The sequence below is a fragment of the Puntigrus tetrazona genome, chromosome 2 (genome assembly GCF_018831695.1).
Source record: "Puntigrus tetrazona isolate hp1 chromosome 2, ASM1883169v1, whole genome shotgun sequence".
Lineage (NCBI taxonomy): Eukaryota > Metazoa > Chordata > Actinopteri > Cypriniformes > Cyprinidae > Puntigrus > Puntigrus tetrazona.
The window spans coordinates 953,476-974,010 of NC_056700.1; the positions used below are offsets into that span (position 1 = coordinate 953,476).

At 39.8% G+C, this 20,535-nt stretch overlaps 1 protein-coding gene across 3 annotated transcripts; it reads right to left on the reverse strand.

Annotated features, from left to right (window-relative positions):
- Nucleotides 1–240: 240 nt before the first annotated feature.
- On the reverse strand, nucleotides 241–19,868 carry zzz3 (zinc finger, ZZ-type containing 3). Of its 3 annotated transcripts, none has more exons than XM_043257300.1 (12): nucleotides 19,713–19,868; nucleotides 12,178–13,657; nucleotides 9,269–9,407; nucleotides 9,013–9,160; nucleotides 8,209–8,336; nucleotides 6,659–6,730; nucleotides 6,311–6,412; nucleotides 5,959–6,054; nucleotides 5,294–5,443; nucleotides 4,065–4,199; nucleotides 3,078–3,178; nucleotides 241–1,752 (listed from the first exon to the last, which is right to left on the reverse strand). In XM_043257300.1, exons 2-12 carry the CDS (start codon nucleotides 13,590–13,592, stop codon nucleotides 1,608–1,610), a joined length of 2,631 nt encoding a protein of 876 aa, XP_043113235.1. In that variant the 5' UTR covers nucleotides 13,593–13,657; nucleotides 19,713–19,868; the 3' UTR covers nucleotides 241–1,607. The 3 variants fall into 3 exon arrangements, with proteins under 3 accessions (XP_043113235.1, XP_043113244.1, XP_043113252.1); XM_043257309.1 differs by lacking the exon at nucleotides 19,713–19,868 and adding an exon at nucleotides 18,830–19,425; XM_043257317.1 differs by lacking the exon at nucleotides 6,311–6,412.
- Nucleotides 19,869–20,535: the final 667 nt, after the last annotated feature.

The window sequence follows — 20,535 nt, forward strand, 5'->3', positions numbered from 1 at the left end:
TATTTCCTGACTGAAGTGAATACTCCGATAGCCATTATTTACGCACAGATGAATTCAGTGACAATGGCACTTCATATCAGAAAGGAAGGGACTGTAGCATTCACAATAACCTACCACCCTCTGGTGGCTGAAACGAGACAGATTCTCACCCTAAAAATAAACATGCCACCAACCGACCTTATTAATCCGTCTTTGTAATACCGAATCGGAAAGATAAATCATAATACCCGAGTCACGTAGTGTAGAAAGACTTTTCACATACTTTTATTTCCACAGTTCTCCTCTAACATTTTTTTTTTTTACATTATTTAAGAACAGACTGTTATACACAGATATTGAAGCGGGTCAAGGGAGGGGAGGTGAACAGAACAGAACCCAATACAAAATGGTCTACTCAAAGCACAACAAAATGCATGTGTATAAAATAACGTGGGAGTGCGGCGACTACCACCAAATCGATTTTGTTATTCTTCGTCTTTTTAAATAGATTAATAAAAATACAATCTTTTCATGGACCGTGCGGAAACTGCGAAAATTAGAGGGATCTAAAGGCGTGACGATGGTCGGGCAGTTTTTCACAGAGGGCAAACGTGCCACGAGTTCTTTATTTTCTTCTTCTAAAACAAGTGGCCAGGTTTCGATCGACTGGACAGGGAAGAAAAAAAAAAAAAATGGCACACGGCAACTACCACTGGCTACTTTTCACCATATATTTGATTACTCCACATGATCAACAACAGTACACATTGAGAAAAGAAAAGAAAGCTCTCCACGAGCGCTATAACGCCTTCCAGATCTCAGCTGGTCTTCTCCGTGCTGTAGTGCTTTGAGGTTTGGAAACCTATCGGGTTAAGTGGAGTGGCTTTTTTTTTTTTTTTTTAATTCGGCGTAATTTAAAAAACAAGAAATGAACGTAAATAAAGTGACAACATCATGTAACGGTCGTAAGAGGAAACAAAGAGCAGCTTCTAGTGAAAATGGTAGCCCATGGCAAGAGACACGTATGGGGGGGGGGTGGGGGTGGATTTTATGTTTTTCGTTTTTTGTTTTAACCCCTGTTTAGAACGTCGGAGTTGCGAGCGAACCTCCTCGATTGGTTAAAAACCTGGTTATGGATCGAAGACGACGGTCTCAGCACCAAGTTCCTTTTCCTTGTACTCCCGCCTCACGAAAAGAGCTCACACACAAAGCTTCACTTATAAATATTTCAACTACAGACGACATTTTGCACTTTAACGCGAGCCCAACCCCGCTCCGGCCGATGGATCGAGAGCCGCCGCGCGCTCCTCCGAGAGGCCTGTCACTCAAACGGCGGAGCGAAAGGGAAGCGTCGGGTTGCCTTCTAAATGTCCTGGGACTGGGAATGTCGGTGCGCCTTTTCTTTTGTTCGTTCTTCCCTCTCGTTTCTTTTGATTTGAGATAGTGTTACTTGACGAGACCTGGTAAGGTTTGACAACCCTCCCCAACCCCACCCCCCTCCGGCAGCGGGTCGGGGCGAGGTGCGGCCCATCTGCTGTACCCTCTTTGACTTGGATGATGGAGCCATGCACAGAATGCCCTGGAGGCTGCGGCCCAGCCCTGGATACTAGCGCTGGAGCTCGTCCCTGTCATCTGTTGGCAGGGAAGTAGTTGGGGTCCAGGTAGTTGTAGCCTGTGCTCTGCGGTAAGCAGTAGTCTTTGTCCAGGAAGGTTTCGGCCTGGCAGACCGGCTCTAGTCTGTGTGTGGGCTTGTGGGTCTCCGTTTTGAACAAACTGAAGGGGTGAACAGAAAGGGGACTGGTTAGGACGAGACAACGGGCGAACATTTCAAGTTTAACACAATGGGAACGTGGAAATTTTATAGATAGACTGAAAAAAATGACAAAGCAGGCCTGAATTTGAGGAGATTTCCTGTCAAGAACTTCAAATAAAACAAATATCAAAGGTTTTCAGTTCATACAACAAAACAATTACTGTGAGTGATTTGGTTCAAAAACATTTTTTCTATCTTCACGTCCTGATAGTAATCACTAAGTAGTCCAAATTGATATGCATTTATATCAAACATGATACATAATCAGTGCGTTCCGGCAAGCGCATCGTAATTTAATGCACTTTGTACTCTGTAATGTACTGTTTTCTCAGCATTTAAGCCATGTTCAAGAGAATGTGACTCATGTTCGCAACTAATAAAATGTGTGAAAGCTGTAAAATATTGAATGTGTGAATAAAGTCCCAGCGGGTCTTTAAAAAAACTAAACAAAACAGTTTTTATATATAGGGTAAAAATGACTTTATATTCAGTGGTATAACAAATGTCTTACATTCTGGAAAACATGAATTGTGAAACAGCCTAATCTGATTAATAGTGGTCCACTGGCTTTTTGAAAGATGCCCATATATTGGAAAGCAGGGTGGCCAAGTATTCAGACCCTCTTCAATTTTTCACTCTTTGTTATGCTACAGCCATTTGTGCTGCAATTTGTAGATTAATGAGGAAAAAAATGAACCTAAAAGGATTTTAGCAAATGGCTGCAATATAACGAGGAGTGAAAAATTTCGGGGAGTCTGAATACTTTCCGTACCCACTGTATATATATATTAAAAAAGTATTTATTCTTTTTTTTTTTTTAAATGAACACGCAATCGGGCAGAATATACATCACAAGATCTCACAGCTGGATTTTACTGCAAGGTTTGTGAAATTAAACATTCATCAGTCATTCAAAGATTTGTTTAAATGATGTAATTGCGTATTTGCCGATTGCTGACGGCAAACGGGAAAGTATTGTTTACCTTTATTACCAATTAAAGCAATCGTTCCCATTCTTTTTGTATACATTTTAATTCCTTTAACAAATTCATTTGATTATTAGACAGAACTGATGACAGCAGACAAGAGGGAGAATGTGAGCACATTGTGCCCTGTCAAAGTAAAACTCCCACCTTGAACAAACTGAAATATTTACCGACTGATGCCGATATTTAAAAAAAAGTGACTAATAGTGGCTTTGCCGATATATCGGTTGACCACTAGTGATTATTAAACCTCGAAGGGCTGACGTTGTAACAAGTAGTAACAGCCCAGCTCCACTCACCAGTCAGAGCAGGAACTGCAGAAGTCCACAGCGTTGTCCTGCGGACAGTCCTGACAGTGCCACCGTACTCCCTGGATGGGCTCCATGCCACACATGTCACACTGAGCGACGGTTACATGCAAACATTAACAAAGAAAAAAATGCTGATTATTTAAAAAAAAAACATTACGCAGCTAAAAGAGTAAATCTATAGGGAATTCTTCAACGAAAGATGATATTGTTATAATGTTTCAGTTTTTTTTTTTCCCCAAACAATACAAGCCAGAGTGGCTGTATGAACAAACTTTTTTAGCCTCTCTAAAAGTGTGTGTTCCAGTCATACAGGTTTAGAGAAGGGACGCAGAGATCCAATACTTAGGATCGGTATCGGGTCTGATATAGTGATTTACTGTGGACTGGGTATCGATCGGACGAGACCGATCCAAATCCGATATTGTGTGTATACTATTCTGTGTTACTGTTGAGCCCCACAAAAGACACAAAAACATTATAAAGCAACATTTTTGTGCACTATAAGTGATCTGAAACTGATCGACTTTGTGCCAGTCGGTATCATAGTACTTTTCTGCACAATGAAAGATTATTAATAGTCTACCTACCACAGGTTGCTGCCTTCATTACTGAGCTATACATTTAAAAGTAAAATATATTTTATAGTATATACTTATTTATAAATGTATTTACTTGATTTTGCTGAATGTATTTAACAACAATACAAAGAGCAATGTGTAACATTTTGCCAGATTAAGTCCTCCACTTATTCACTTTTATTTGTCAATAAAAAATGTTTCACTAGATTTTATAAAATTGTACACCCATGATGTTTCTAGATTATAGACTATATTTTACATTAAAATTTAATTCTCTATGTAGTAGTAGTAGAGTGATAATCAGGTAAATTCTACACTGATTTAAAAACAACACGAGCGGGGTTAAACGTTGACATGATTAAAATCACAAAGGATATAGGCAGGTAAATATTTGTACCTTATAGCCAACGTGCTGCGTGAGAGCGCTCTCAGCCTGGATCTCCTGTAGTTTCTGTTTCTTTAGTTTCTTCAGCTCCAGTAGCTCCTTATACTCCGGCAGGTGCCTCAGCTCCACTGGAACCCCTTCCTCATCCTGAAACATCGCAGCAGGGTCAGAACAGTACAACACTCGTCAACTGATACGAAATCTGAATTTATAGCTCAAAATAAAATCTTTACAGACGATTTTTTAATAAGCCTTACTTAATGCAGTAGTTTTGTTTTTTTGTTAGGGTAGATTGAGGCTATATTTTCTGACCCAGTTCTGTCCTTATTTTGTAATGACAACAAAAATAGTGTTTTGGCATAAAAATACACACACATACATTATATACATACAAATATATAAATATGTGTGTGTGTATATAGTGTTTTGTTATGCTTAGGGTGCATTTTGTAATCAAAAATACAGTAAATTGTAACAATATTTCACAATATCACTTTTTAAAGTAACCATTATAATATATTTGAAGTTGCAACTTGACACTACTCTAGTCTTCAGTGTCACATGATGAGAAGCTCCATTTCCCATATTTCCATGAAGGCATTCGTGATGTCATGTTTTGTAGTAAGTCTATATTTGGTGCATGTAAGGTTGGCCGATGCTTGGCAACGCGTCACTGGTTATGTTCTCTGCAGGGCCCGCTGGCTGGTGTCGCATAAAGGTTACAAATCAGAGACAAAGAAAATGTCAAGCCACTGCAGTCAGTTCACAGTCACTCAACACACAGCCCTCTTTACACAGTTCAGCTGAGGAGACACAAACATCGAGTCATCTCTAATGATTTTGGCAGCAGCGTCTGTCAAAAGGCGGCTCATCATTATCAAATGATCAAACATCAAGCAAATCCCAACTGTGGAAATGCCAGTTTGTGGTCTTTAAAGGATTTCCCGTTCGCGAAAGGCCATCAAATGTTTGCCAGAGGGGAAGAGAGGAAGTCGCTATGATGGCACAGAACTGCTTTCAAAAAGCTGAACTTTTCAATCAATTAATTTCAGGTATATATTTTTCTGTTTCGGTCTTGCAAATGAATAAGCACGAATATGATCTGATAAAATGCCGTAGCTCTCACCGAATGATTCATAAACTCCTTTCTCTGATACGTGACCCGATCGTTTACTGGCCACCCTGAAATGGGAGCTCTCGGATTTAGATAGATTTGAAGTAAAATCTGAACCAGGACTGACCGAATCATCCGCTCCATTATCCTGGAGGCTGTTGAAGAAGTGGGAGCGCTCGTCCTCATCATCCATGTAGACTGGCGGCTCGTACGAGGTGAGGAATGTCGAGGGCCTGTACAGGTGTTTATTGAGGTGGTGCTGTCGCTTACTAGAGGCCTGCAATCATAAATGTAACAAATCATTTCGTTTTTAATGTGTACTGAACTTAATACACGTGTAAAGTTGCACCGCTAGGTCAGTAAGACGAAAAAAAAAAAAAGTTACACACACAGGTGCATTACACTGATTCTAAGAAAACATTTTTTTAATAAATGTTGGTCTTTTAAATTTTCTTTAGATCCAGAAATAAACTGTATCATGGTTTACACAAACATATTGTACAACTGTTACTAACTGCAACAAGAACTTTATTTAACAGCAAATCAGCTTACAAATTCATTTTTGCCATCACAGCAGTAAACTATATTTTAAAATATATTAAAACACACAACAGATGTTTTAAATATAATAATACTTCACAATGTTGTGATTTGTACTGTATTTCTGATCAAAAAATACTTGGTAAACATAAGAGACGGATTTCAAAATATTTAAAAATCACACCAACCCCAGACTTTTGAACAGTAATATACAGTTAAAATATCACTTAACATTTTAAAAGACCAATTTACCTTTTTACTGTACATGCACACATTGGGTGTCCTGCCTGGCACTGGTATACCAGCCTTTGTCAGTTTTATAAAATATTTCTGTACCCTGCTAGCAACCTGTGAAAAAGAGGAACAGAAACTTATTATAGAAAAAGAGCTGGCCCAGTATTCAGTGGTTAAGCTTTTCTACCACAGCTTTTGAAGGGTGAGACTCCTGTCCCATTAGTGAAAAACATCTCCATTAAAAGGGGCTGTAACGATGTTAATTGTCTGACTGCTTTACAGAGCACTAAAAGATGACTAGAGATTTGAATATGCATCAAGACCAAAAGGAGATGAGGGTGAGGGTGTAGAGCAGAGCCTGAAGATGCACCTGTTTGGCGGTCCTGTTGCCAAGTTCATCTGCAATCTTCTGCCAGCGTTTGGACTCAACCTCCTCTGGTGGAAACTTTAAAAGCAGCTGCTCCAACTTTTTCTATATATATATATATATATATATATATTTCACATAAGAGATGTGATGAGCAAACAGACAAACCTTACAGCTCATGAGCCATACAAAATACTAAAACGCACATTCTATCATAAATTAGCTTATATCAACCATTTCGGTCCAATAATTCAAATTATTGAGAAGTAGCATTTTAAAAGTGGTGCAAATATTCGACATTAAAGTTTTGTCAAAGTCTCATGGCTACTAAGCTCTTGGGTAGCTTCATACCTGCTCTTCAACAGTCCACAGCTGGTTGAAGGTGTCGGGTTTGTTCTGGTTGTACAGCCTCCCTCTAATCATCTGTCCAAACACCAATAAACCATAAAATGTTAGCAGTAGCACACGGTTCAAAGGTATACATGGACATTAACTTAAGATTTTTGGTTAAAAAGAACATTCAAAAGATGTAACTGGTCAGCCTGCTTTTAGATATAATCACAATTTTTTTTGGTTGTTAAAATACACACAGACACACACACAGACACACACACACACATTTATTTATCTATTTATTTATTATGCTGTCTAACAATTAATCATGATTAATTACATACAAAACTGTGTATATACCATGCATACATATATATATTTGTGCGTGTGTGTGTGTGTGTGTATATATGACCAAATACAGGCACAAGCTAATACAGCAAACATGTCACAGTGTAAAACTATTGAAGGGTGTCCAAGAAAGACGCTACAATCATTACAATGATTCAAACAGCTCTGCACAAGCTTGTGGTGTATCTGGTGTAGCTTGTATCCAGAGTTTAAAGTCTGTGCTAAAAGAGTACTACTTGTCTGCTGTTAGATAAAATTTTCATGGATTTCTTTAATAAAAATAAGAAAAGTAAAAAAGTAACAAGATAATAATAATAATATATATATATATATATATATATATATATATATATATATATATATATATATATATATATATATATAAATATATATATATATATATATAAAATATATATATATATATTTTTTTTTTTTTTTTTTTAATTCGCCTCTTACCTGGTTAGTTTAATTCATGGCTTATAAAAAACACTTCTGGAACCAAGACATCTGAAAATGTGGGTGGGCAATAATGAACTCTACTGACATTACCATTAATTATGAGATTATGTGGATCTGCTCAGACTTCCATATCTACCGAGACCAATGAAAATCTTTATTCTTTTATTCACCGATTTAACACATATACACACTCTTCATCAAAAGGAGGACAAGGTTTCTCCCACTGGTTTCCATAGATACCATCTTTTCGCTACATGTGCTGCATGCATGAACATACTGAACGAGAGAGAAGGGCTGAACTGACTAATGTGAAACTGCAGGTAGAAAGCTAGCTTGTCTGAACGCAGCACTTCCATAAAACGGGTCAGGAGACACTGTTATTTGTGATCAGCATGCTTGCGGTGCATTTTTGCAGAAATGTTACAGCAGAATGAATATGGATGGAGATCTTGTGTTCTGGGGGAAGATGTTGTGCATTCAGAGCACATTCAAGTTCATGTCCTAGGGCTCAAGTACATATATAACAAGAAACAACAGCAAGTTAAATGTTAGGTCTTGATCTTATTATGTATCGGATGCAGCGGTGTGTGATGAAACGCGGCGAAATTGTAGGTCATGGGGAAAAAATGAGCAAAGCATAAAGGAGAATCTGTAACCCCGTGTTTTTCTCAATACACAGCACACGGGTTCACAGTCAAGATGGCTCTAAATGGTGACAGAATACAAATGACAAGAAGTACAAAGACTTAATCCGAGTGTACCTGAGCTCTGCTACTGGACATGCTGTGTTCTGGACCGTCACTTGACGGCAGGGAGGAGGAGTAGACAGATGAGGAGTCACCCTCCTTCTTGGAATCCACAGGACTTTTTGGTCGAGCAGGCAACCCCACTACAGAAAGACAACAAGCTGTTTAAATTTGGCATACTCCCTGTCCATGAACGTGCCACTGCACAGACATACCCAAACAGTCCACTAAACCTTTGAAGTCACTACAAAATAAATTATTAAATTAATTCTGAAGGAGTGTCCATGGTAAAGAAAATGACATATCTTTGAAATATCTGTAGCTGTAAATATCTAGTGTAATATGGCTAAAACAAAAGGTATCTTTTAACTTTTTTTTTTTTTAAATAAATGCAGGCTTGATGAATAAAAGACTTTTCTTTGAAAAACATTTAAAAACTTGCCACCCTGAAACATCTGAACAATAGATCAAGGCATTCAACGTCATAAGGTTAAATAAAACAAAAACAAAAGCTTCTTGCACTATTCTTTAATTTTTAATTGTTTGTAGAGCTGCACAACTTAGACAACATTTGTGATTGTGAATATGAAAAAAGACTGATATTGTACTATTTCCCTTTTACATTAAAAAAAACGATTACATTTGAATAAAATAAGTTACATTACATAAATGACAATATTTTTATTATTAGAATTACAATACTATTTTCTTTTCATCTTCAAACATTACAAAAATTTTTTTACCCAAACACAGACTTTTCTTGATTTGATAAATGCACAAATGCCCCTGAGTTTTCAGATAAATTGCATAGATACACACCTTTGTCAAAGATTAACTGCAACTGTCGTGTTTTGCGCTTCTTGTCACAGAACTCCCGTTCAAAGTCACCACGGCCTGAGGTGTATTGGTCCCATGCAATGTCCGGGAGCTGGACTACTCTCTGAGGCCGAGGCAGACCCATCTCCACCTGTGACAAAAGCAGATGATCAAAATCATGCTTATAAGCCAGAATGCAGGACTAACTAACAGGTATTTCAGACAACGCCAATGGAAGTCCCATAGAAATCTTCTGTACCCGTTTCTGTAGCTGGTCCACAAAGACGATGGGGTCAGACAGGGCTTCCTTCTGATGCCGTGCCAGTGTCTCCAGGTCCAGGATGGCTTGGGTTCGCTGGGCCTCCAGTACACTGATGGTCTGGAGCAACCTCTGATAACTAATGTAGAGGACAGAGGAAAGGGAAGGGCAGAGATGCTTTGTACATTATTAACAGCTGATGCTATGCATTTAACCATCAATCTTTTAGCGGTTATTCATTATTTAAATTTAGTGCTGCACAACCACTAAAGAAAGTCCCCTGTAAATCTTCCCATAGAAATGTATTCTATAAATAGAAAAATTTCCTGTTCGCTAAAGGGTGGGCGGCACCAACAGCTTCATGCAGGAACTGGGTTTCCTGCTTGTACCCAGAAACAGCTTGACTCATTTTTAATTGTTTAACACTTCTAGGGAAAGGTTTATAACTCTATCTCCACTTTTTATACAAGTTTTTAATTATTATACAATACTTTAAGAGATAGTTCATGCAAAAATTTTAATTGTCATTACTTTCTCCAAAGACCATACATCTTCAAAACACAAATTACAAAAAAAAAAAATGTTGATGAAATCTCTGACCTTCCATAAACGGCAATGATGTTACCATGATCAATTACATGAAGGTAATTAACAACAGAATTTTCATTTCCGTGTGAACTATCCCTTTAATTGTAGAATTACATTCGATATAAGTGGACTTCAAGTGCAACCAAAATTACAATTTCAATAACTCCAAAAAATGTTATGCCTCTAAAATATTACATGGGTTTCAGAAGCTCACATTTGAAAAAGCTTTTCTAGAGTCATCTCGTTAGTTAAGAAGATATGGCATTGGCTGTGCGCTACAGAGCTTTGACCTTTTCCCTGCACACCCTCAGGAAAATAGGATCCACAAATAGGAACACGAAAAAAAAAAAAAAAAAGAGGCAGAGAGGAAAAAAGGGAGAATTAGACAAAGATGCTCCTCGAAGCGGGAGATTCGGCCTACTGCTTAGAAGTAATCTTATTCAGAAGCTCAACAGACCTTGTATAATCAATCTAGCCTAACATGGCATGAATGAAAACCAATTGATGACAGCAAGCATGCGATCTCAACAAGAATTCATTTAGAGGACTTGCTCCATTTGATCTGTCTTACTTGAGGGCAACTGACTAGTTTTTCTTCAATTTCCTAGCCATTTAATAACTTAGACCACAGAGGAGCTGTTAACAGCCTCTCGATTTAGATGCACAATGAAGATAGGCATGTAGCACTGCAGGCTGGGGAAAGCAGCCAACGATGGCAATGAGCCTGAAACTGACATATGGCTGGCAATGCACTGCCACCTATGGGTCAACCATCTAAAAAGCAGACCAGATCTTTGTTATAACAGACAAGAACTAAATAAACATATAGTGAAATGGGCTTTGGGCTATTTTAACCCGTACTAAATATACTAAATACATCATTGCAAGTTAGTAGCCAATGTGAGCATGTTTATTGTGTGGCGCCTACCTTGTTAAGCTATCATCAATATTTTCATACTTCAGTTTAGGGATATCAACAAACCTCTAAATCACGCGAGACCTCAAATTTGAGGCTTGCTGTAGAATCTAATTGATCATCATGAGGGATCTCTTATGCAGCATCTGGCAATAGAATTAGCAAAACCCTAGCAAAGAAACCCTCTTGGCATTGTGGTGAACATTTCTGCACAGACAAGGACTCCTCATTTGCTTCTTAAAGAAAACATCATCTGCATTAATACATCTATAATTAAAATGTATGTCAAGCACACAATAAATCCAAATTAAAATGAAGGAGAAAAACTGTCCCAGATAAGAAATGAGAACGATTCAATATAACAACAAAGGATAAATAATTCAGACAGGCCTCATAAACTGACGTGACTGCAATCTCTTTCCATTTCTATTGAGCGACAAGCCAATCCAGTTGGCAGCTCCTGATCCCTGCCCTCACACTGTGAGATGGGCACACGCTGAATGAGCACGACCCAGGACAACCTGTCCACCAGCAGCAGGCCTTCCATCGCTTATTACCTACCACCGTCCTAGAGATTACAACAGCTGTTGCTCATTTTCTGCTAGCGCAGTCGACTATTATTCTTCAGAAAACAAGTATGCAGAGTTAAGCAGGAAAACACCAAGATGTTTATCTGGGCCATCCTCTTCAAATTACAAACACTTTGAAAATAAAAAAGACAAAACAAGAGCAAGCTACACAAATCAAAACCTGACCTGCTGGGTTTTCACAACTGCTAAAAGTTAAAGCAATGCTGTTTGTAACTACTTTTAAGCAAACATCAATAATATAATTTGATTTATGGAGCCAGAGACCTCCTGAAACAGACCTGAAATAGACCTAAAATATACTAGTGGTACTTGCCCCACCTAAGAATGAGTAATGCAGTTGCTGCTTGGGCATACTGAGGAAGTTTGCTACTGGCAAAAGTACAAAAAAAACAAGTTAAAGATGATATTCTCTCTTTTTTTTTTTTTAAGATGTGGTCCATACCTATTCCTGCTCCTGAAGATATACCATCCTGCAAAGTTCAGCTCCAACCCTGATCAAACACAACCAAACCAGCTAGTTCGTCTCTTCGGTAGCACTTGATAATTAAAGACAAGTGTGTTGGAGCAGTGCATGCAATTGATGAATGCAGATCTCCAGGAAATGGGCACCTCCTGATGTAGCTCAATGCCTTTAAAAGTTTCATACTTTGGGTTTCGGGGTTGTTCAAATTATTAACCCTCAAAGAGAAACAGTAACAATGGTGCCGCAGAAAACAACTCAAAATAAAAGAACAAAAAAGGGGCGAAAGCACAAAACACACATTGGTTTAGCAGAGCTGATGGCTTCACATAGGATAGCATAAACCTGAACATACTCTTTGTTGTGTTTGAGAGCCAAGTGATCAGACTCAAAATAGTAGACATCCGGATCCTCCTCTTCCTCTTCATCTTCCTCAGCCTGAGTGGCCAGCAGCTCTTTGGTGGATCTCGAAACTCTACTATCTGACACTCCGACCTCTCCACTGACCCCTGCTTTCTCTGAGAGTTCATTGTCTGCCTTGCTAGAAAACCCCAGTGCATGATGGTGAAGGTCTTTATGGCTGGTGTCCTCAGAGGAAAGAGGAACCGGCGTGGACTCCTCCTTCAGCGAACCATTGTCTATGTGCGGGGAACTGGGTTTGGGGGAGCTGGCTTTGAGCCCACTACCAAAGGCAGCGCGGCGCGGTGAAGTCCTCAGGGTGTATCTGTGTTCTTGAGGCTCTGTGAAGGAGGGGGGCTCCGCAGGCAGCTGGGAGGCAGTCAGCACCACCGTTTCTCCTGAGATATTCGAGCAGTTATCAGAAGGGTCCTGCGGATCAGCCTGAAAGCCGCCGTTGGTGCTCTCCTCTCTTGCGAGCTCGTCCTGAGCCTGGGCGGCATCCCCAACAACGTCCACCTCTACCTCCATCTCGGGTTCCCGGGACAGCACGGCCTCGGCAGCTTCCTCGGTCGTGCAGTTTCTCTCACAGTCAATCTGAGGGCTGTCGGACTCATTGGCTTGCTTGGGATGAGGGGAACTACAAGGCACGATAGGGTCGGGAGATGAGGGTGCAGCCTGGCTGCCATTTAACAGTGAAGGACTGTTGTTAAGCGTGGCAGGGGAGGCACAGGGCTCCGGGGGTAAGGCTGCAGCTTCTGAGTCCTCCTTATGGAGTTCAGCAAGGCCGTTGGTGGCCTTGACGTTCTCGCCGGCCTGCGGCGGAGAGGCGATCTCCACCACCGGGCCATCCTGTTTCTGCTCTGCCTCTTTGTCGAGGCTGAGCGGAGGGTCCGAGGACACGTTTGTTTTGGCGCCCTCGTCATTTTCCTTCGGGGCAGCGGGATCAGGGCTCTCTGGTTTGAGAGAAGGTTCCTCCTCAACCCCCTGCGATTCACCTGAGCGAGGGCAGCGCTTGGCCCTCTTCAGGGCTGGGGAGGCTTCTGGCCCACCCCCGGCCCTAGGACGCTCGCAGTTGTCCGATTTATCCGACTCGTCCTTCTCGGAGCTCGGCAAGCCTCGCTTTCCGTAGGATGGCACCGGTTCACCCTCTGCCTTGTTCTCGGCTACCTTTCCGACCTGTGCTCCGGTCTGCTGGTGCTGCTGACAGTCCTGCTTCTTCTTGGGTGAGCGGGCTCTGGGCACAGGAGGCGGAGAGCTCTCTTCCGGCTGGGCGATGCTGCGGTTCCTGAGGGTTCGACCACAAAAGTTCTCATCCAATCCATTTATCCCCACTGATGATCTTGTGACGCGCGAAGAGCGGGATGCGGCCATACTATGGTGGGTGCCTACTGTCTCCTCATCGTGGTGCTCTCTCCTCAGCAGCAGAATGTGGGCACCTGAGGGACATGACGAGAGAATAATTACATATCTTTCAGATTCAAAATTAAATGGGTTTGAGACTTTTCCTACAGCTTATACTTCTAAAAGAAATGAACAATAAGAATTTTTTTTCTGGGGATAAAAACAGCTAGAAAAACAGCTATAATTCCATAAACACATTTTTGCTGGAAACAATAACATACAGTGATCTGTTTATAATTTTCAACTCATTCTATCCAAAGCTTCGGGGATGAACACAAATCATTATTACCATTTCGGTAAAAGCTTGTATAGTCAGCCAACTAGCTAACATCATATTGTGAAAAAAAAAAAAAAAAAACATTATTATGATTTATCAAAAAAGATAAACACATGATGGACCAAAAAACCAAATATGGAAAAATGAGGTAAAAGAAACATTTTAGCTGAAGTTTAAAGACTGGAGTTAATCTGTTTGCTGGATGTTCCTTCACAGAGGATTGAGAAGGAGCATGAAGAGAATATAACTTCTGTGTCAAGAATGAGAGTGCATTCATGGAATATCTGGAATGTTTCTAAGCAGAAGTTCCACGGGAATAGGAGAGAGACGTCATTATTTATAGCTTTTATGCTAGAGAAAAATATCGTCTAGATTTCTGGAGAAAACATGAGTGATGTCTGCCTGTGCAAAAGCTGCCACCACAATGCCAAAATGCTGCTATGCAATTATTTACTTGTTTGGCACAGAAGAACAGGCCAAAGATTTTTGCTCACTTAATATAAAACACAACAACAAAAGCTGCACAATTATGATTGAATAAATTATGTATTACTTATGTGCAATAGTAATAGTAATGATGCATGAGCAAACATTACTAACAAGATTTTCATAACAGATCTTTAATGTGCGCAATTGCAAGTAGTTCTGTCTTGCTCATACAATCTTTGGGTTTGGTAAAACATACACCACTGGAGGAATAACAACCTACGAGCAAGCTATGATCTACTGTTATCTAATATCCTATAAATATGTTTGATATTCAGAGGTTATCTGAGAGTTTCCCACAAGCTATCAATCTACTTATCACACATGTGCTTGCTAGGCTTTCCCTGGTGCATTGCTAAAGCTGCAGATGTGAAGGGGGATGGTCTGCATTTAAGCTGCTTCTTATCTGAGCAATAAAGTGCTTTTTAACAACACAACACAAATACAACACAAACCTTCAATCTTGAAAGACTGATCATGGGTGTCTCTAATGAAGCAGTCAGTGCTCCACAGAACCTTGTGAGCAGAGTCCAAAATGAACAATTATTATGCGCCAAAACTGCAAGTTAGGAGTGCAATTTTGCATGATGTAAACGGAATTTTAATAATCTAAATGTTACTGATGTAAAGCCAAAGTATGTTGTGTGTCTTCAAGGCAATTTTAGCACATGTCCATGCAGATTTATGAGAGTGATCTTTAACACTTAAAAAAAAAAAAAAAAAAAGTATAAGCTCCAAACACATCCATACAACACACTCATGATGAACAAAGTACACTTTGAAAGGCTTGACCAATTAACTTTACAAAACAGACCAGCATACAAAAAAATAGGTATACCTGGATTCTTAGTGCCACATCTGATTCAAATCAAATGGTCAGCTAAGAACAACACGCATGTTTTTCTCAGAGGAAAATGTCCTTACGTTTTTTTTTTCTACTTTTTCCGAACTCAATAAAATGAAACATACACAGAACATTCCTGGCAATATTCCAAACCATAAAAAAATTTATATAGCACTGGACACTAGGAGGATATATATATATATATATATATATATATATATATATATGTGTGTGTGTGTGTGTGTGAGAATTTTTCACATTTTGTGAAAGCCATTTCATGGAGGGACATGAATCGATTATTTTGCATGGAGCGATCTGTGATGTAATGATATGCAAAATTTGTCACAAATATTCTTCCAAGATTAAAAAAAAAAAATAATAATAATAATGATGGCTTCTATTAGACCATTCATTTCAAATGCATTACTTTGACAGTGTCTTTATGACTTCTCAACAAATGGACAGAAAATATCTTTAGTTTCATTAAAAAGATCTTATTTACAGTTTCAAAGATGAACGAAACTCTTATAGGTCTGGAATGACATGATGGTGATTTAAATGTTAAAATAATAAATGTATATTTTCTCAATTCACCAGCCAGTGCAAAAAGCTAATTTTTGGACACGGGGTATGACAAATGAAGCAGTCAGGCCAAAGACCAGCGCTTACAGAATATGATATATTGACATGAGAACAGTGAAATGCGCAAATTCTGCAAGGCTGCAACAAAACACACCCCATTTCATCTAGGGGGGGGCTTCACAGGAGACTGAAGGGAGCACTGGGCTGGTACTGTCGTCTGCATTACTCAATAATTAGTGCGGTACTAAAGTCAAACAGAAGCTTGAAGTGTGACAAATTAGATTACACCATATCAAATTTCTCAATTGCCTCCATTCTGCTAAGGCCATGCAAGAGGATACATCTAGGACATACGCCGTCAGAAAAAAATAGATAATTTTAGGTTTTATTACAGCCAGAACGCTTCCAAACAGTCTGTCCTTGAAGAAAAAAAACACTGTTTTTATGAAACCACAGCTCTAGATCATTCACATTAAAAAGGACACTAAAGACCACACCACATTCTTCAGTCAGCACAATCACTGCCATGTACCATTAGTGTGATCTGAATGATGCGAGGCTCTGAATAAGATTTCGCACCGCTGACATTGGTTTTGCATGAGAAATGAGAGGCACCTGAGGACAGTCTTACACGCATCCCTTATTCACACTCCACTGAAGCCTCCTGGTGAGCGTCTAATGTGATTTGACCATGCATATAAAAACGAGACGGAAAACAGACGGAAAACAGACAGAAGGGGTGGTGTCAGGCCTGAATACTAAAAGCACTAAAATGGTTAGAAAACATAATTTTCCATTACTACCCATGTCAGTTTAACTACTAGATTCTATTTTCCTCTTTCTAAAAAGTCCATAAAAGACCCGTTTTTCCATACGGCCAATCCAGATCTGTGGTTTTAACTGGAACAAACGCATACAGCCTGATAGATCTAGTTGAAACATAAAGGAAAGCTTTGTCTTAGTTGGCCCGTCCTCTAAATCATTGCAATTTACTCAATATATAATTTTTTTTTCTGAAGGCGATTATAGTCATGCTCGTAAAATGAGAGGGTAAAACTCTTTTTTAAAAGGAGGAGTCACCAGTAATGTCATAACATACGCTACAACCGTTCTGACATGAGTCATTTGTGCATAATGAGGGTATCTGGGAACTCAAATATGAGTAAGTGAAGGTTAGGTTGCTTGTCCTGGTATAAAGGAGTAGTGATGTAACAGAGTACGCTTAAAGCATTTCACTGCATAAAAACCAGAAAAATAAATCAACAATTAAATGTGACGATACGCATTAAACTCTTTGGAATAAAGCAGCTAATAGATTTTTTTAAAATAATGAATTACGAATAGAGGCGTTAGTTCTGACCTTGTTCAATTTTAACAGAAGCACAATCTCCAGATTACCGCCTGCATTAGTTAACACTAAACACACACTAGAGGAATCACTGAGACCCCAGCAGCCCCATCTGTGCAGCGGCTCTTATTGTTCTTTTGACAGCCAATGGAGACGCTTCATGTCGACCGGCATTGTCCCAAGACAAAGCTGGACAGTTAAAAGTAGAAAGAGTAATTCACACATTACGTACTTATCTTCATATTGTTCCAAAGCAGTGTGCCGTTCATCTTTTAGATGGGTTGCTATAAAAGCTACAACAAAGTGGACTATATGTATTCCTGAACTAGGCTGAAATTTAAGTCAGTGTGCAAAGGCTCATCTTGTTCGTTTAGGGCACATCAATTAAATCTATGCTAGCACAGCACATTGCATAAACGGTCCGTTTTTAATAAGAATATAAAAGCTAAGGTCTTTAGAGAAAGACTACTTCAATTTCTAGTCTAAACAATGACAAGCACTTGAATTACCTATTGCTTTAGTATCTTTACGAGCCTTCAGACACACGTTAGCTATACCTTTACAGTAAGGTATTGATGCATGATGTCTCGACCAGGAGGAAACGCACAAACTTTATTTGGAAACACACCGCAATTATAGTTCAGATATGCATTTTGAGGGATTTTTACTAATCAAGTCTGCGAACACAATGCAAATATATCATCTGCCAACCAAGTCAGAATAATTGCATAACACATTCCTATGGACAAAAAGCATCTGCACACAAACGAAGAACAGAGTAACCTGTTGTGTGAAAAGTGCACACACCCAACTTGCCCTAAACGTCAGAATGTGTCATATTAAGTGCTTCAATAAAAGCATTTAGTTTAAAGTATCTTGTCCTGTCAGGCAGTCTGGCAAAAGTATGAGTCGTTTAACGTCTTTAAGACATTTTTCCCCCCTCTTTACACAATGATAGCGTACAGCCTACATTCACTGTGCCTTTAAATTGCGTGATGTTTTGAGAACAACACTGGACAGGATGTCGCATTTTGGGAGAAATAGATTTAAACGTTGTATTATAAAATTACTGTTTTGGATTACTTTTCGCGCAGTCGTTCAAAGAAACAAGTTATATTCGACACAATTTTGTCTGAACAAGAAACAGACACTACTACCTCGGCTGCCGGCAGGTGCCAAGAGCAGCTCATCCAAGAATGGCGAGATAACCGCCAACCGCCCTCAAACTTACTCTGACTGTTTTTTTTTTTTTTTTTTTTTTATAGGCTTGAAATACGACGTTGTCATTCTGCAGCTCGCGCCTCGCGCCGCACGCGTTAAGAATTTAAAACTTCCTGAATAATCGCGCGGCTCGCGCGCGTGGCGAAGAACTTTAAATTGACACGTGCTCGCCAATGCACTACCATCACAAAACGCGCCAGTCCGGTCCAAACGACAACGCGGAGGAAAGCGCTCGCCCTCTGTGCAGCTCAGCACGTTTTCTAAATTGCCCGTCGCAGTGCTTTCAGAGAAACCCGGTTTGGCTCCGTGATTGAAAAATGATAAACCCTCCATTCAAAACCTGTTCTCGGAATGTGAATGTTTTCCTCAGAAACGGGGTCTGCGCCAACAAACCTGACACAATAACAAACAAACAGTGTTTTAAGCACTACCGCAGATCATTAACTCACCGTTACGTGTCTAGAACGGTCGTGAGAGAAAACATTTTCTCCTTCAATTGCATTTAACGGGCCTCTCCGGCAGCACCGCATCCGCGGCTCGGAATGATGTGTAGCCCGGCTGCCTCCCGAACACCCCGGTGCAAGTTTCTCCAGCTCTGGTGACTTCCGAGCGGAGCTCAACTTCTCATTTAGGCTCTAACGTGAAACATTTGCTTCGCGCACTTCGTAAAATGCGTTAGTAAAAAATACGCTGTTCAGGCACAACTAACCGTTTAAGTGAACAAAACAAATGTGTCCGCAGGGTTTTATTAGCTCACCTGCTAACTACTGCATTCACGGGATGCGCAATTCCGCTCATTTCGAGCTACAAATAACAAAACAAATGTATTGTGTATAGACAGCCGCGCAACAATGAGAAACAAACAAGTCAGTTTCTTTTCCCCCCAGCAACTCAGCCACTAATTAGCATTTGGCTAAGAGCGCTAATAAAGATGATACAGACTCACTTTAGCGTGCTAATGCTAACGAATTTGGCGCACCCCGTTTAACGCGCATTCATAACACTTGTTAACGAGCAGGAAAAATGCTGTTTGCCGGTGCCACATAAACGCACGCAACATAGCGAGTGAGTAAACGACTTTTGAAGATAAAAGGGCCTAAATGTAGAAGCTAACAGGCTAGCGTGGAACAGTGCAGAGGAGCGGGGGCAGCGTGAACATACACAACTGATCAGCCGCAACAACTTTGCCCATCAAATCCGCTCGAACCGCTTCAATCGGAGCGGTTCCTGAAGCAGAGTCTGCTTTAACTTCGAGATAAAGTCGGGGAATTGGACTTGAGTGACGGATAATTCAATGTAAAAGGGTTTATGAAGCTACAGAATTACACTTACCTCACTTCCGCAAATCGTTTGCTGCACATTCGGCAGCCGCCATGTTTTTTTCCCTCTCTCGGTTCTGCTGTGAATGTGAATCCCACAATCCCGCTCACTGCGATACTGTACAGGACAGCAGCCGCGGCCCACACGCTCGCTGCTTTCATAATGACCGGCTCTCAAGAGCTGTGCTATCAGCACCGATCTGACCGAGCATTTCAGCTTGATGATGAGCAGCATATTGTACTGAAGAATGCACTATTATGTGCTATTGATCTGTCTACGACTGGAAATAATGGCTAGATTGCACCAGTGCTATTTATGGCTCAGTAAACTACTTTAATTTTTAAGTCAGGCTGAGGTCAATGAATAAGGTTCTCGATCAAAAGAATGGCTCTACTTGTAAGACAGTGTCATCAGTGTTTCTATCATTTACAAGCTTTTTCTACAAAGGATTTTTAAAATTGGGGACTGGTGACCCCCCCAAGAAGACCTAAGGAGTACAAATAAATGTTAGAGAAAAACAATGATAAAAAATCTATTTTTTAAACAAAGTATTTTTCAAAAATACTTAAAATATAAAACACGTGTAGTACTATAATAAATGGAATAAATAACTAGCGAAACAATTTTTTTTAAGTAGAATATTTTGATGTTCACATTATGCAAAATAATTCTGGGGGGAGGATGGGAGTCCCTCACACAGAAATTTTTACTTATTTTTTGCAGTAAAGAAAATCATTATATTAACTTGCGCAGAAGAAAACGTTTGGACGCTTAACGATAATGAGAATCTTAAAAGGTCCTCAACAAGCTTCCTTTTCTATTTTCAAATTAATGA

Bases quoted from the DNA above. Each gene is read 5' to 3' on its own strand.
- zzz3 (XM_043257300.1), bottom strand. From the start codon at position 13,592: ATGGCCGCATCCCGCTCTTCGCGCGTCACAAGATCATCAGTGGGGATA. The intron at 9,408-12,177 runs GTATGTTCAGGT...CCTCTACATTAG, and splicing joins GCTCTCAAACACAACAAAGA to TTATCAGAGGTTGCTCCAGA. The intron at 1,753-3,077 runs GTGAGTGGAGCT...TCACCCCTTCAG, and splicing joins TGCAGTTCCTGCTCTGACTG to TTTGTTCAAAACGGAGACCC.